The 18321-nt window shown below is 41.7% G+C and overlaps 1 protein-coding gene across 6 annotated transcripts in view; it reads left to right on the top strand.

Moving 5' to 3' along the window:
• Positions 1–18321, top strand: part of tns2a (tensin 2a) — a 72689-nt gene that overhangs the window by 29860 nt on the left and 24508 nt on the right. For 5 of the 6 annotated variants that reach the window (XM_085144775.1, XM_085144774.1, XM_085144777.1 and 2 more), the window contains exons 4-5: positions 16969–17007; positions 17414–17455. In XM_085144775.1, the coding sequence (XP_085000901.1) occupies positions 16969–17007; positions 17414–17455 (81 nt within the window). The remainder of the gene's footprint in view (positions 1–16968; positions 17008–17413; positions 17456–18321) is intronic. The other variant, XM_085144776.1, reaches the window with a different exon arrangement.

The following is an 18321-nucleotide window of genomic DNA, read 5'->3' as shown; positions in this document are numbered from 1 at the left end:
TCACAAAAAACTGCACAGAACAAGGATAAATGCCAGTTTTCCATGATGTTTGTTATTCACATTTCATGGCATCCAATTGTAGAATTAGTGCCAGCTGCTTATGTCAGAGAGCCCAGTTTTTAGGGATTGATTGACAGCAAATACTTTGGCAAGAGTTCTAACCTTGAAGGCTAAGTCCTCATCCTAACCCTGATGTTTTGTGGAAAAACAAGATTCCTGTCCCCTGATTGCAAAGACGGGGTTAACACTGAGGTGAAGGCTACTTCAGCAGCTTTTCAAAGAAAAATCCCAAATATTTGTTCAGTTTTCTGATAAGTTTTGGGGCTTTGGACTTATGGCTAAACAAACAACACATGAATTTTTTGTGAGAATAATTACTATTAGCAGCCCTTCTTAACCCCAAGTCTACCCAACACTGTGTTTTGGAGAAAGATAAAAATGACTTTTAGTCTTTTTAAAATGTGAATAGTTTTTGACGTGTCATTTGAATGATTATTGTCTTTGTTTTTTTAGAAGAACAATTGCATAAGAACAAAAATTACATAGTCTGAATATCCAGAACAAGGATTAAGTCAGACCTCTCCCCGAGGTCTAACTTAGATGGATACAGATATTAATTGCTGTAAACTTGACTCCTATTAAGGTCACTAAATTAAATGCATTTGCATGTACTCATTAAGCCAGCTCCCAGGAACTGAAATGATAAATGACATTAAGGAAACTCTTTGGGGTTGTCCAAACATAATGCTGTCACATTCCGAGCTGAAGAGGATCATGGGAGTGATAATAACATGAAATAAACTTCTTTTTTGGTTGTTGTTTTTTTTTAACGACGTGCTAAATAAATACCACAAGTTTATAAAGCATAACAGTGAAAGGTAATGTTACTTTATGATTAACTTTTACCTCAAATAAAGGTATAGGCACATGACAGTATCTCTATAAAAGCAGACATCTCAGGAGCCGTTCTAAAAAGAAGCCTGTTCATTTGCATTCCTCAATGTAAGCTGCAAGCCTTCCTTCGAACACCACACTGCTGGCTCTGTGAAAGAGTCATTGATGGAAGTATGGCATAATGAATGGACAGAGTGATGCTGAGGGGGAGAATGTGAAAGGCGCAGAAGGCTGAGGCAGGGAACCTTGGCAGGCAGCAGCTGACGGAGATAAAGCTAAGGGGTGAAGGCATGTGGCAAAGACGAGCATCATTCCTCTAGCATCCCTCTGTCCTCTTGTCTTTTATCTGCGGAGAGCCTTAGGGATAAGTTCAGAGATGAAAGGTTGGCTTTGAAACAGCACACGCAATAAAAAAGTAAAATCAGCTTTTTAAGGACAGCTTGTGGTGTTGGTCGCACGGAGTTATAGGTTGGTTATGACTCTAGAGTGGACATAGACCAGTAAGCCACAACATTAAAACCACCAACAGGTGAAACAAAGAACAATAAAAATGTCTTTACAATGGAATGCTCTGCTGGGAAACAACCTTTGATACATACTATCCACCTAAAATATTGCTGCACCACATCACTGACTACAGTAGTCTCCTATACCAGTGGAACTACCCCTCCAAACTGTCAGAGGTGAAGGAACAGGCCTTATCTGTGTCTATGCTTTCACAGTCAGAGCTGAGAACCTACAGAATATAGGAAGATGGTTTTGATTTTGTGGCTGACTAAAAATAGTATTTGTTTTCTTCCATTGTAGGAACTGTCTGTCTGTATGCATTGTTGTCAAAGAGAAACTTCAAGGATTAGATGAGTTTTCAGTAACACAGCTGGTTTCTTATTTTAACTTAAAAGTAATGCAACATAGCATCATAGCAGCACAGCTAGCATGATTGTGTTTAGATGTAAAATCACAACTTGAAATATAACTTTACTTTTTAATGACTTTAGACAAACAAAATACAGTACAATGTGTTCACTGGTTAATTAAGAGATACTGTTAACTTCACCTTTAGACATAATCAGAGATTTAATCTGTTTTTAAGCTAGGCTAGGTGCTAGCTAGAGCGCTATGTGTTTGTATAGCCTGTGTCAGTGTTCTTGTTTATCTTGTCATGTGATTTTGTTAACCACAATTCTAGCCCTGAACTTAAACCTTAACCCTTTGCTCTGGAGACGAGCGACAATTCTTTTGGGGAAAATGTAAATAAAGACTTGGGAGAATAAAATAATTACAATGTTTGTGTAAATTTGGCTACTTATGCTCCTCATTTAGCAGTACATATTTTAAATGGTGAGAAATGTTCCAGTGTTTTCCAATTTATTAGGAAAAAGGTTTATTATTACACAGATATTTTATATTTTTAAGATTAATTACAAAAAAACAAAGATCGGGATGTTCTTAAACAGCCTTACTATAACTGTTTGATGTGTGGTTGTTGACTGGGAGTTAAACTGTGATATCCATCGCTGCTGCCCAGGAAGGGAGAGGTCGGATAAGGGAGGGTGTGGAGGACTGGCTTCTCTGTCCATATTAGCTGTTATCTAACCTTACGTATAATGCAGAGACTTGAGGAGGGATGAAGGAGTGGCATTGGTCTTTCCTAATGTGAATTCAGATATTTGAAGTAAAGACAGAGACACAGCAAACTGAATAAAACTGAAGAAGCTAATGCGTGTCACCTGGTTTGTGGTAAACAGGTGTAGTTATCTGTGTTAGAGCAAGGCTTCAGTTGCTTTGCATGCCATTCACGTTGATTTTGTTAACAATTACATTGTCTTTGAATCACCCAGCTCTCCTCTCCGGTTTGTGTGTGTCTGTGTTTGTATTTGTGTGATATTCCTGCATACACACACACACACACACGCGCCTAAGCACTTCTGGAGGTCTGTCATCTGTAAGGCATCCTGTTTACCACACCATTCAGTATGTTGTCAGAGTAGAATTCAGCTCTGTGACGGTGGGAAAAAAAGAAATCATAAACCTACATCTCATAAAGATTGACTGGTAGTGATTGTACTCTGCATGTTTTTAATTTCAGTTATTCTGCTCCCTGCTCTTTGCCCATGAGGTCAGCAGCCTCCAGCTGCCTCATCTCTGTCTCTATTAAAAAGAACAGACTCTCACAGAGACGAGCAGAAGGCCATAAACCGTTTTACTTCAGCATGTTCTCTCTCAGAGAATAGTCTCCCTTATCTTTGATCCCAAGTGGAAAATTTAGTCCAAAGGGAATTTGTAGGGGGTGGTGGGGAAGGAGATGGCGGGGAGAGAAGAGAGAGGGGGCGAGAGAGGAACAGTGGGAGTAGGAAGGATTAAAATTAGTGAAATGCAGCCCGTGACGATTTGACTGGCCCATCTGGTCTAATTAGGCAAGAAGAGGCATTTCCGCTGGTCAAACTACGGGCTGCTACTTGGTTCCCAAACCGAGTCACGCCCACCAGTGATCAGTCAGGCAGGATCAATGGATGTGTGGCTGACTGCCAGATGTGTATCAGACAAAACAGAGCTGACTAACAAGAGCTCCTGTAGATTGCTGATGGTTTCTTACTGTAAGCAGACAAAAGGGTGAGCTGTGCTTTGAATTGACATCTGAAACCAAAGGCAATCTAAAAGTTTTAACTTTGTTTAAACCCTTCGTATAAGGTCATCAGAGGTCAAATCTGATAACATTTTTTCCTAACTGGTGTTGCCAACCATCCATTCATCTATCCATCCATCCATAAATACTTTTTCTTCAGCTTATCCAGTTAATGGTTACGGGGGTGCTGGAGCTTATCCCTGCTGTCATGGGAAAAGAGGCAGGGTACACTCTGGACATGTTGCCAGCCTAATATTCCAAATTAAATATAAATGAAATTGCATATTTCACAGTTTCATGCGTGTATTGTTGTACTGCTGTTTTTCGCTTCATCCACATGAAGCAAGATTTCTCAGCAGAACAAGATAAGCGTTATTTACTTTCCCCTTTTTAAGTATTATTTCACCACTGACTGTCTGTGACTGCAGTACAGTGAGTAAAGGAAAACATTTCAGAATGGAAGTTCATTGTTTTAGGGGTAAGTCGTCCTGCAGATGGTGTATGCTTATGCTGGTAAAGTGGGGCTGCATATCACAGTAATTACACTCTCTGGCCCCGCCCCCCCATATTGGGATTGCTTATTGTCTCTCGTTCTTGTCACAGCTCTCATCCACTGAACATGTCAAAATATATTTTACATGAGGCTAAGCTGTGTGCCGTTTGCATTGCCTGCTGTTCTCTTTACAAGAAGAGGATGTACAATCAATTACAGATAGAGTGGAAGTGGGGGAGGATGCAGGGATGGGGGAGAAGAGCAACATAACCCGCCTGATGTTTCTCTGAGCCTTTCATCAAGACAGTTGTGGTTGCTGTTGTGCTCCTCGGGGCTCTTTTTTTTCTAATGAGGAAATTCAAAACATAGAAGTACTTTCAGGAAAAGAACCCTTTGAAGTGTCTTCTGTGCACTTCCTCTACTGTGACAAATGTCCTGAAGGATTCAAAAGACTGTGTTGCCACTTTCTTTCCTTTTTAACTTTGCATTAACTAACGGGACACTCTCAAAAACATCAAGCAGTTGCAGGCTAACAGAAGCAATGGGTGGATGGAATTTTGGAGCAATGTCAGAAACAAAAAGTCGACCAGATTCCCTGTTTTCCCAACATGCAGCTGACCCTGACATCCCTGTTACTCTACAGACTTCCCGTCACTATAGGAATATGTCACTCGTTGCTATTAGAGCATGCCAGCTGCAGCATGCTTTTAAGCAGTCTCCTGTAACAGGGAGGCTTAAATAAGAAATATCCATCGCAACAGTTTACTGTAAGAAACCTTTTAATTGTTTCAGTAGGTTGTTTTTGGGGGGCCTCAGTGACATCAGCAGCAAGTCATTCTTGTGGCTTCTAGCCGGGGCCTCTGGTTCCCCCCTGCAGTTCCAGTATTTCACTAAATACTCGTGTAGTCAGCATGAGTCATTCAGGATAACAGGATCCAACTGCATCATTTTAACATTACTGGGACCATGACCGTCTCTTCTGACTCAACGAACTTTATCACAGACAGCTCTGGTAATTGCTGAGATAAGTTGGCATGTTTTCAGTTCCCGTGTGTGTGCGTGTGTGTGTGTGTGTGTGCGTGTGTCCAGTACAGACTAAGCGAGAGAAGGAGCGAGTGAGCGTTGTTGATGAGAGTTAAAACCATAAGCATGACAGCTTACTTAGCCAAGTTGTGACTAAGCCAGTCCACTGTGTGTGTGTGTGTGTGTGTGTGTGTGTGTCTTAGCTAGGACATAAGCTGTTCTAATTGGCCGATGGGTTTGTTCTCAGAACTTTTGCATATTTCACTTCACTTCATTTGTATCTGGTATTTCATACATCATTCAAGGAGCCTTCTTATAGTGAGGGCAAGACCCAAGACTATTATAGAGAATAATTATTAACTGTACATAAGATAGAATTCTTGACTTCACAGTTTACAGCCTTAACTTTGCCATTTTTCAACCATTTCAATCATTTTCGTACGGCAATGATTGATGAAAAATATGTTGGTTTTTTTTATTTCTACCACCATCATCAGCTCACATCTGTTTTGATTATAAAATCTGAAATCTGTTTAAATATGCCTGTCTAATACACAATTTTTCTAATTGTGTATTAGACACACACATTTATCCAAAAATGTGTGTGTGTGTGTGTGTGTGTGTTTGTGCTTGTATTTTAACTTATAAAGAAATGGGTCCATGAATTAGCACAGGCAGGGCTGGGCTGGCACAAATAATATCGGCCCTGGCAATTTCATGTTTGCGTAAAAAACATCTATAGCATGTGACAATTTAAAAACTACATTTTAGCTACTAGCAGTTGCTCATGGTTAAAGGAGCCATCCCAGTCCAGCCCTGAGCACAGATGAGGCTGAGCACACTGTTGGCGTGGACTGCCTGTATCTGCACGCCTGTTAATTTGAAAGTTACAATAAAATTTTCACTGTTAGATGTCATTAGATTGCAGATTGAATCAGGTGAGTTCTGTTTTCTTACCCCTCCCAATCCAAGTGCATAATCCTAGCTACGGTGGCTGCTATAGGACAACTCACTTGGCTGACAAAAGGTTAGTCGTATAATGGCTGCATGCGTTTTTCATGTTTCTACTACTGTTTGTGTAAAAAGAAACATTTGTCCACATTATATTTTAACATGTCTGAATAATATCAATACTTAAAACTAAATTAGGAAAGAAAAATGAACTTTTGTACATTTGGTATAAAAGAGTAAATCGTTCTTAGAGACAAAAACTATCTTTATACCAAGTTGAAAAAATACTTTCCCGCGGGGTCTGTCATATGTGTGCCTGTGTTTAATTGGGTTTTCCTGTCTTGCCTCTTTTGGCTGTTGTACCCAGTCAGTTCACCTCCCCAGACCTCAAAAAAATAACTGAAAAAAACCTAAAAAAACAAAAGTCAAAGGAAGAGATGGAAGACTGTGACCACAGTGGCGTTTATTTTGTGAATTGTGGTGTAGTGCAGGAGGAGATGGGTCCTAAAACGGTGGTTGACATTGCCCATCTGAAGAATGCAAATGCATTTTTGTGCATATGGTAAACAATGCGAAGACTGCAAATATAGAAAGAGGAGGAGACACTGTGCTTTTGGGAATTGTGCAAGTGCCTGCTTATTGACAAGATGAATGAGAGACGGCGCCCAGCCGCAGAGCGTAGACGTGGAATGAAGATCTGTAATGATGCCCCACATCGGTTGGCTCACAAGAGGTTTTTCCATTGTTGATCTCTCCCAATCACATCATGACCCCGGCCTTCCTGTGTTGTTTATTTACCCATGTTTATTTTTATCCAGCTTCAAGCTTTCCGCGCTTGTTTGGGTTGGGTGGACGTTAAAGATGGGTGGATGAGAATGCTGTGTGTGTGCACACACGCACGTGTGTGTGCGCTTTAACCTTGAGCATGTACCTAGCAACCCTCTGTACAAGCAGCATTCCTGTTTGTGTTTTCCATCTGCTTAACTTTAGTCTGTGTAGTCAGAACCTCAAAATCCATAACAGGGATTTGCATCCCACTTGGTCATAAAAGCTCCACCACAGGGACCCATGTGACCTATGAGATCTTCGGCCGCCCTCTCAGCTGCTTGGACCGAAAATGTAACCGTGATAGACAGAGACCTCTTTCTTTCCTTTTGGGGTCAAAATAAAGTGTGGGAACAAGAGACAAAGAGTGAGGAGGGGGGAAGGAAAACACAAATACTTTGTTAGATGGCCTCGTATAAAGACGAGCACAATATTGCACTCCTAAGTCTGCTGGATGTAAGTCTTTCACCTATAGGTGTTGTTTTTGCTTAGCTATGGTCTTGAAGCCCTCATGAGTTAGGTCGGGTTTCTGGTTTTCTCATGAAGACCATCTTGTGATGATTAAGAGGCATTGGACATGTGGGTTGCATTTAAAGGGCAGTTATACAGCTAAGCCAGGTAACTATCAAAAGTGCCATAGCATAAGTCAGGCAGGTTTGTGCTAAAGAGTGACCATCTGTGTTTCTGACTGCCAAAACTGTCTTAAAACAAAACCCAGTATTATGTGTCAGTTTGACGTTAGTTACAGATGAGGACAAAGTTATTATTAGTTTCTTTAGAAAGCGTAAATTATTTCTATTTGCGCACAATAACAGAATAAGCCCTGAAAAACTGACCTTTTTGTTGAGCTATAGTAAAAACAACTGGTGTGCAATGATGTGCTTTAATTTGGTGAACTTTATATATCCGTAGTTCAAGCTTGCTGCTGTATCCGTCCTGCTTCCTCGTTTCTGTAAGTGCTTCGATGTTTCATCAGCATTTCTCTTACAGCTTGAAAAAGGTTTCCCTCTGGGATCATATGAGTGTAATACATCACTTTATAAGGCCCCCTGCATTCTTCTCAGACTTGCTCACTGATGTAGGTGATGATGATCACTAAAGCACACAAGGTCACAACCAACATTGGTTTCGACAGCTGAATCTTTGCTGCTTTCATCAGTGTCCTCTGATTGGCTCTCCTAAGGGAGCTGAAGGAATGAGGAGCCTGTTAGGCCTAAGGCTTAACATCAAAGGAAATGGTGCATGAGAGCAGCGTTCATATGTAGCTGGACGTGGCTTGATTGGGGTCTGGATTGGTTGATACAGTTTGCTTTGCTCATAGACGTAGTTTTTGTTGGTTTGTCATAAGGACAACAGACACATCTGTTGTTGGGTGTCTGTTGCAAAAACCCTACAGACAAAGAATGTAATTGGTATGGCTTCCACACCTTAACATCTGCGATCATTTGAGGTCTCCACTGCTTCCCTTGAGTCATGGTTTAGTGTCACTGCGGGTTTATATGCTTGGGAAACTTTGTCCACAGTTTCCTCATCTGCACACTGATCTCACTTGCATTAATCCATTGATTTGATGTTTTCCCGTTCAAGAGGGAACACCATGGTATTTTAAGATCTGCCTTGCTGCCATTAGGCTTGATGGCAAGGGTGTTGTTGTAGTGGTCATTAATGTAACTGAGCTGCCTCCCCATCTTATTTTGTAGTGGGACATACTCCAACTCCCCCTGCAGCTGGCAGCAACAGTGCTCCTCCTGTCAGATCTGCTGTGAGCTGGAAGGGCTACGTGTAGTCACAGAAGCACAGATGAGGATACCCCAAGGAAAGAAAGCCCAAATGTTCCCAGCTAGCAGCCTTAGAAATCAACAATTATCAATGCCTCAGACTGATAGCATCATTTGCTGGGAGAATACTAAAACCCTGATGTTCTGGGTTTGGATTAAGTTAGAGAAAAACAGTCACCAAGTACTCAGCTAAATGTCAATCAGATGAAAAATATTGAAAGTAAAACTTACGTTGCTTCATTTGATGTATCAGAATGAGCAGTGAGTGCTACTGTATGGCCTTGTTGCTTGTGTGAGCTTCTTAAAGGTACTGCTGGTTATTTATATGCAAGGAAATATTACAAGCAACAAAAAAAGTACTTTAGCTCGTAGCTATTCACGCACAGACTGTGTCTGACGCTGTTTCTTACGGTAATGACATACCAAGGCTAATAGCTCACTCTGTAGTTACTCCTGTCACAGCCCACGGCTCTTAAGCAATGCATTGAGAGGAGAGACCTGTGCTTTATTCATTTACTACCGTAATTGTCGGGCTATAAGCCGCTACTTTTTGCACAAGCTTTGAATCCTGCGGCTTTTAGTCAGGTGCGGCTTTTCTATGGATTGTCCATGATTTTTGTCATATCATAAGACGATTTGTTTTGTTTGTTCCGCTGTTGTACGGCACTACGTTGCCTGGCGGAAGGGCATGTGATCAGACACACAGTATCGGGGTTCAAGAGTGGTATGTTGGTCACATGTCCATCCGCCAGGCAACATAGTGCCGTACAAGTAGCGCAAAAAACAAACTTCAAAGTAGTGCTACTCGTTCAGCGGGAAGCGTGGATGACGAGCGGCAATAAACTTGCGAAAAGCAAGTTATGCTCAACTCCACCGGTGGAATCTGACAGCGTGGAAAAGTGTGAAAACATTCATGATCACCAACGGATTTCGAAGGGCTGGACTGCTGCATGATGGAGAGGAGGACACCGCCACGGCCCTTCTGAGGGTGTTTGACTCTGACAACGAGAATTTGTTTGGTTTTGAAAGTAACAACGAAGGAGAGAAGCGGAGAGTGGAGGACGTAGCCATCCTGAGCCTGTTCGTATCCAACACTGGAGAAGAGGACTTTGGTGGTTTTAGTGCGCAGGAAGATGGTGGTGAATGACTGACCTTTCTTCTTGTTAAAGCCGTGTCACTGCACCTGAGCCTAAAAGGTAGTCCGAATCTATTTTTCTGGTGTGCTGTAGGTTATTGTTATGTACTACATTTGTTACTCATTTATGAAGCACAGTACATGTTTCGTACTTGTAATTACCGCTACTTGTACATATACCTAAAAAGTTATGCAAATAAGTACCCATAACTTGTTTTTCAAAATATTAATAAAAGGGGTGTGTCTCCAAACAGCCATCTCTTTCCTGACAATTCCCTTTGTGCATATTCTCTTACATATGATAAATCAACATTGAAACACCTGCGGCTTTTAGTCAGGTGCGGCTAATGTATGTATAAAACAGGATTTTCCCCTGATTTTAGCTTGTGCGGCTAATATTCAGGTGCGCTTTGTAGTCCGGGAAATACGGTATGTTTTTTCTGGCTTTGATGGATCAAAGGGCAAGTTGGGAGGTTTAGGAGCCAGGGCCACTACAGGCAAGAAGAGGATGGAGAGCTATCAGAAGGAGATGGTGGAGAGGATTATGGAGGTCAGAGGTTTCTGGACATCATCAGCTGGACACATTTGAAAAGAGCCAACAGAGGCAAAACAACAGGCAGCGTTTCACTGAGTGTGTGTACATGATAGAGTACAGAGAGCAAGTATATTAGTAAGGCAGAGTAGGCATTAGAGATGGCACGATACCACTTTTTTATGTCCGATACCGATACCGATATCATAAATTTGGATATCTGCCGATACCGATATGAATCCGATATAGTGTTTTTTAATCAATAAAACGTTTTTTTAATATCTTGCTGCATTTTGTATAAGTTTATACTCAAGTTTAAATAAATAACAACCCTAAAGCTATTCTGTTATACCTGTATGTAAAAAATACACTGCGCCCAAAATATTTCATAGTTCAGCAACACTGATCAATCTAATAAACTTAAACCTGCTCCATCCTCCCTATTCTGGTATTTTAAAGAGTACTTAGCAGAAATATTAAGCAACCTAACTAATAGGGTTGCAAACTCCCAGCAAAAAACAAACAAACCACCCTCCACCTCATGATGCTTAATCGATGTAATCAACTTTAATTTGGTGCAGGGGGAAAAATGCACAGAAATAAATTATTTTTCAAGAATAATTAAATAGATTCAACATCTTTCTTCAACAGAATTGCAGACTGCACAGATGGTATCTTCCCAAAGGAAAAAGTACTATAGCTTACTAGGGTATATTAGACTTAACAGTTACTATATACAGTAATGGACTTCTATAGATTTTACATCAGATTAAAACTTTGGGTGTAAGAGTCAGATAATTATTTATTAAAAGCTAGACATTTTAAATGAGAATAAGAAAGAAAAGTATGTCTTTGTGCCCCCTTTTCCCTGTTCATGCCCTATCGGCCCCCCTGGCTAAACTTTGCTAGATCCGCCCCTGCACAGTTACCAGCCGTCAGCTGCGTAGAAAAAGATCCTGGTGTACAAAGTAATATTAAATAAATTCTAACAACAGCTTATCAAGCTTAAACGTGCTGCTGTTGTTCAGCCGCTGGTTTCCTCTTTCTGGTGAGAAGTGGGCCAAAAACTAAGAAGAGAGACGGACTCGCGACAGAAAAACCGATCAGCTAAGCATTAGCATTATCATTAAGCAGTTTCACGATTGAAGTAGCAACAGGAGAGAGAGAGAGAGGCAGTCGCTCCTAATATCTGTTGTTAAGCTTAACGTGGGAATGCTTTACAGACATTCAGAGATGAACTTACACACTTGCTTTACTTCTCTCTGGGAAAACTTCCTCGGAGATGAAATGCTGGTTTGCTAGCAAGGCTACAAATACACACAGCCTCTCTATCACGTGATGCATATTGCCGCAACGTGCTACGGTTATGAGCCGAGTTACGCCGTGTAGCAAGTTTTGTGAGGTGCTTTTTTGATATTTAATGGATCAGATTACATTTTTTATTTCTCACCGATATCCGATCCAGTAATTTGGGTCAGTATCGGACCGATACGTAATATCGGATCGGTCCATCTCTAGTAGGCATATTGATTTTTGTCATTTTAATAACATTTGTCACTCGTTATGATTTTCCTTTGCTTCAAACACACAAAGACAAGGACTGTAAAGATGTGAGAAAGTCAGAAGTTCAGAAGCAGGGTGCAGGGAATAAAACGATTCCAATAAAAGTAGTAGGAGGCACGGAAGTTTGAGATGTGAGAGGAAGACAAACAGGAAGGGTTTTGTCAGAAACAGATTAGAGAAGAAAAGGAAGGAAACACCAGGAATGTGAGAGGATATCCAAGGGAAGAAAGTCTGCGATTAGGAGAAAGTTGATCGAGTAGAACTGAGAAAAACAGAGGAAAGAGAAAGGAAGAAGTTAAAAAGCTGGAGAGGAAAACAGATATGGACCAAAAGAAAAGGGAAGCAGAAGAAAAACAAAACCGTAAAGAGGGAAGTGAATAAGCGTCGAAAATAAAGGGAGCAAGCTGAGAAAGGAAAAGAAGGAAGAGGAGATAAATGAGCGGATAAGAAGGTAACAAGGTAGGAGAAAAGCGATGCAAGAAGGATGAAAAGGGAAACGAAGTGATGGGTGGAGGTCTGTTAGCAGGAAGTTTGTGCGTAAGTGTTGGCCTGGGGAGATGGAATCTGGTGCGGTGTGGTGTGTTTGTTCTGGCTTAGCGGCCACCCTCAGCAGGCCCCTTCACTGGGCACTGGGGGAGAGAGGGATGCAGAGGGCTAAAAACTGAGAAAATGGTTTTGAAAAGTCGATAACCAGTGCGCAAGCGCCAAAGCGAGGTACAGCCTGTTTTGAGAAACAAAAGCACTAAAGGGTGCGGGGTGAAAATCGAGCAACTGTAGTCATAACAAATGGAAATCTGAAACAGTGTGGATCACTTCCAGGACTGCAAACTGGAAGCATTGGATGATCCCATAAGGCTTTGATTTTCTTGTTGAACTACCAAATTTATTTTATTTTTTATTCATTTTTTTGTTCCAGTAACAGCAACAATTTTATATCTTCCTTTAAACCTGTGGCATTACTCGTTGGACGTCACATTCAAGCAATTAAAGTATAATTTGATATTTGAATGATGATCTAATGAGAAGAGATGGAACTACTGTACTGCATTTTATTACATAACGTGAATAGATGCACAACATTTGTACTGTATAATACTGGCCTGACCATATTAAAGATCCTTTCATGGTCTTTCATGTTATAGATCATAATTTCTGCAGAATTCCCCCACATTTCCAGCGTCAGACCTAAACAGCTTACGGACACTTGCTGTGGTAACAGTAATACCATCTTGTTCCCTCCTACCGACTGTCAGCTTCTGCATTATGAGACTGAATTATGGACAGTGTCTGAAATGTACGAAAAACTGAGCAAATGTGTGGACAGTACAGTTTGGTCAGGCCTTGTGCTTAAAATGACTCCTCACATAAAGAATGTGAGTCACTTATTCAAAAAAATAAAGTAATTTGTAATAGGGCACGGTGGTGCAGTGATTGGCACTGTTGCCTCACAGGTCCTGGGTTCCATTCAACCAGAATCTGTCTGTGTGGAGTTTGGATCTTCTCTCCGTGTCTGTAGGGGTTCTCTCAGGTGCTCTGGCTTCCTCCCACAGTCCAAAGACATGCAGTTAGTGGGGTTAGGTTAACTGGTGATTCGTTGAATGGTTGTGTTAGCCCTGCAATAGACTGTCCAAGGTGTACCTGGCTGCTGAGATAGGCTCCAGCTCCCCCACGAGAAGCAAAAGAGGAGGAATGGATAGAATATATTAACAGATTCTTTTCACTGTTTACATCCATTCATCTAAAAACAAATACTAACATCCATATCCATCAACAGGAAGAAATTTATGGAAGAGTTGTGTGAGAGTACAGATCTCAGATCTTCTTGTTCAGCCCTGTATCTAAAAAAAATGACCGACGTATGAACTAGATTTTTAAGCCTTCAGATATGGCGCTTTTTTTTTTGGCACTTTCATAGTAGCCTAAATTTTGAGCCCTGAAAGTTGACCCTGAGTTCAAACCCACACCCAAAGGAAGGGGTGTACAAATTAATGCAGGCAGTGTCTATCTTAAACGCTTTAGAATATGTCCCGAAAAGAGAATTTGATAAAATATGAAAAGAATCATTTCTCTTCCACGTGAGAGCCAAAGGTATATTTGACTGGGGCTGTAAGAAGACTGTTTCGTGTTATTTAAGAATAGCAGAATGGACCACACAGTAGAAAATGTACTGCTTCACTTGCTCTAGTTGGGGGAGGAAAAAAAGGGAAAAAAGACTCTTTTAAAATGAAACTGACCTTCACCAGCCAGAGGGAATTAAGAGAAATTAGATCCCGGCCCAGCCCAAACTCTGCCTTTTGATGCAGTGGGTTCAGACTCAGCTTTAAAAAAGTACACAGGAAAAGATCTGAGATTCAGTCCCCTGTGGACATGGAAAAGAAACATTAATTCTTAGAGTGAGTCATACAGGAACATTGTCCAGTTAGTCATTTGATAGCCAATGTTAAACCTGAACCAGTTTCCTGCAACTTATCAAGCAACGTTGTCCCTCAATTTAGCTCATTGTCTGCTCCTCTGCCTTCCTGCTGATGTCTGTGTCACACACAGGCAACACTAAGAGACTGCACTTTATTCTAAAGAAAGAACGCCTAACACAAACTCCGCAGCACATAGGCACTGCGGTGACACGCCCCCTGGGTTCAGGGCCTGTGTAACTTCCCCTTTGTGCACAATGAGATATACACAAGCCCTTGCCCTTTTCCTGTGTCCAAATAAACAGTCCAAAAAGGGCTCTTTCGGTGGAACATTGCCTTTTGCGTATGTGTGTGCGTGCACACGTGTTGTCGTATGTTACGTAAGCTTGACTGTGGCCCTCAGCCCCCTTCATTAGGGCTGCTGTTCAGCCCCTGCTTCCTTTGGTCACAGTTCATTGACCTGTAGGCCCATAACAGACATGGGAATCGGATGTGTGTGTGTGCGTTTCTGTCTCAGTGCTCCTCCAGCTGTGTAGCCAGGATATCTGGCTTCACGTTTGCACATGCTTCACATTTTGTAAACACACTCTCAAAAACGAGTTGTTCTTGTAATTACTCAGCACTCAAGGACATCTCGATCTTGTGCTGTGTTTATCATGTGCATTGGTTTTGTCTTTGCATCCTGCGTGATATCAGTGATCTTAAAATAGGACGGGCAGTTCTCCCAGTCATGGTTAATACATTTAAACACCTGATTAAAATGTGGGACTTGTTTGGGCAGTTACATGTTCTTTCTCAAGAATACCGAGTTGGTTTGTTGTTGATTAAGGATCCAAAGTCCTGTTGACATTATTTCTTCTCTAAGATTGCAAAACAGTTTTGCCTCATCACGATGGTCAGAGACCCCTTCTCATCATAATGAAACCTTTCTGAGGCACAGCTGAGTTTCCGTTTTATTTCTCATAAGTAATTGACCACAACGTCGGCTGAGGAGCGTGATGGCTCGGCAATAACAACCGTTGCTGTTCCAGCCTGCCTGGTGGTAATAAGGAGAAGAGATTATGTGCTGGATGATCCTTGGTAATAAAGTGGACTCACACAGGGACCTTGGAGGGAGATGTTCTTATAATAGCAGGAAGGCTCTGTTGGTAGATTTATCCCTTATACCAAAATGTGATGTAGTCTGTCAGCAGGCTCTCGCTCGTACCTCTTTAACATGCTTTAGTTTTTCAGTCTAGCTTTTCTGTTTGTTTGTTTAGTTATAGCCATTAAATAATTTACTAAGCTGCTTGCTCACTAGTTAACATCCAGTCGTAAAAAATGTTACTAAATTAGTGAAAAGCAAGAATTTGATCACCTTAGCAGGTCATCTACTGATCGGAAGGTTGGTGGTTCGATTCCTGGCTTCACCTAGTCTGTATGCCAAATATCCTTGGGCAAGATACAAATTGCTCTCCGATGCATCCATCGGAGTGTGAATGCTAGTTAGAAAGCACAAAGAAAATGTGATTGTGTAAATGGGTGAATGCACAAGTTGTGTAAAGTGTTGTGTTTGTCCCCTTTATGCTGCCAAAACAGCCCTAAACCAATCAAGGCACAGACTCAACACCTCAGACTCATTGGTGTGCTCCTCAAGCTATTCCTGAACTATTTCTGCTTTGTGGCAGACCAGATTATCACACAGGCAACCTTCTTCCTTTGCATTAGTTCGGATGCCCTCGTGCCCATTGATGGTGCCTTTAGTGGTGGACAGGTTGTAGCATGGACTGGTCTACAGCTATGTAGCCACATACGCAACAAACTGTGATACACTGTATAATCTGATGCCTTTTTATCAGAACTAGCATTTTTATTTGTTATTTCTTTCAGCAATTTGAGCTACAGTAGCTCAAATCGGATCACATGCGCCAACCTTCACTTCCCATATGCATCAGTGAGCCTTGGCCACCCATCACCATGTTATTGGTTTACCAATGTTCCTTCGTTGGACCACTTGTGATAGACACTAAACACTGCAGCCAGCGTCCACTGCTCAGATCCTTACATTTGTCTGTTTTTCCTGCTTCTAAGACATCAACATTGAGGACAAAGTGCTTACTTGCTCTCTGTTATATCCCACCCACTAACAGGTTCCATGATGAAGAGATAATCAGTGTTAGTCATGTCGTCTGTCAGCGGCCATAATGTTGTGTTTGATCGGTATATAACTGACTGTGAGAATGTTAAATAGGATTTTAATTGTGTGGATCTTGAGTGTGATGCACGTTACATCTTCTCGAGTACAATTTTAATACTTTTCACAAACCTTCATTATGTCTTTGTTTGTAATTTGCAAAAACCAAAATGGAAATGTAAGTGTAGAGCTTGATGGGCAACATAGCCTGGCAGTCATGGGACTAATCATGTCGCAGCTTAATCTTCATATTAAATACAGATGCTGTGTATGAGTGGACTGTATTATCGTAAACCTTCCAGCTTCTACTTAACGGCTTCTCAGTTTTATTTGTGGATTTTCCTCCCTATCATCTTGTTTTAGAAAGCAATTGCTTCCCACGTCCGACCTCATCACTCTGTCCTCAAGCGAAAAGGATGTTTGGTTTTGTTGCTTTTTTATCCTCTTTGTGTGTGTGTGTGTGTGTGTGTGTGTGTGTGTGTGTGTGTGTGTGTGTGTGTGTGTGTGTGTGTGTGTGTGTGTGTCATTCATGTATTCAGATGTGTCTGCATTTGTGTGTTCTAGGTGACCTCTGCATGCACCGCAGCTCCCTCCAATGATCTGGTAAGTCCCCTCCATTTCCTCATTTCTTTTCCTCAAAAGAAACTTTTCCCACCCTGTCTGTCCATAGTTAGGAGGCATGGCTCCCCAAAACCACGGTATGGTTTCCTCTTGCTGAATTCCTTTTGGGAAGCCGAGCCCTCAGCCCAGTTAGTGCTCATTCCTCAAGCTCTGTGGGATTTCAGTCCACAAGAGGAAAAAAAAAAGAGTTGATGTAGGAAGTAGTAATGTTTACCTATTAGGGAGTCTGTTTGTTTAATTAACTCTCCTTTCCTTCCTCTGTATTGCCTCCTCTTCTCTCCCCTTTCTCCCCACTCTCACCTCCTTTCAACCTCCTCCCTTTGCCCCACTTCTTCTCGCCTTCGTTCACTTCACCTTCATCCTATCACCGCTCCTTCCTCACATCCAGCAGCGTAGAGGGACGGCTCCTTCTCGACACATCCAACACCTGGTGAGCATACTTTGACCTCCATGCTCTCTCCTCGTCCTCCTCATAACCCTCATGCTTTTTCTCTCTGTATCTTCCCCCTTTTTCCTACACGCCGCCAGTATCAAGCTGTCTGTCTGGGCAATGTCCAAACCTGTCAAGGAATAAAAAGTTTGTGGCTTCACTCATTTTGATTTATCACATACTAAACAAACCGAAGAGAGAGTGATGGCAGATTTGAACAGCAGTAATTAAAAGGCTGCATCATTTACTAAAGGCCATGAAGTATAATGTAATTGAGCTCAAAGTGATTTATCCCTTAAAGAACTAGTGTGTTGGGCAGATTTAACCTACTTCTTCATTGTGACATATTTTAGCTTTGTAAAAGTGCAAACAAAGGATCAAAGTGCCTCAGAACAAGAAAGGGTTAATAATAATCTGCAGATTAAATTTTTTTAAATTCATCCCATAGACTGTAAATAAAACGTGGTAAGTGCCTTAAACCTAAAGAGCGATCAAGGGGCTTTGGTTTCAAGAAGAAGTCTGGTTCTAGAGAAACCCGTGGCAACATCCATCCATCCGCTTCCGCTTATCCTTTTCAGGGTCGCGGGGGGCGCTGGAGCCTATCCCAGCTGTCATAGGGCGAGAGGCGGGGTACACCCTGGACAGGTCGCCAGTCTGTCGCAGGGCCAGACAACCATTCACACTCACATTCATTCGCACATTCACACCTAGTGACAATTTGGATTATCCAATTAACCTATCCCCACAAGCTGCATGTCTTTGGACGGTGGGAGGAAGCCGGAGTACCCGGAGAGAACCCACGCAAACACGGGGAGAACATGCAAACTCCACACAGAAAGACCCCGGTCTGATGTTGGAATTGAACT

Source organism: Neolamprologus multifasciatus, chromosome 20 (genome assembly GCF_963576455.1).
Source record: "Neolamprologus multifasciatus chromosome 20, fNeoMul1.2, whole genome shotgun sequence".
Classification (NCBI taxonomy): domain Eukaryota; kingdom Metazoa; phylum Chordata; class Actinopteri; order Cichliformes; family Cichlidae; genus Neolamprologus; species Neolamprologus multifasciatus.
Note: the sequence above shows the minus strand (reverse complement) of the source record. Positions and strands in the feature narration are given on the sequence as shown.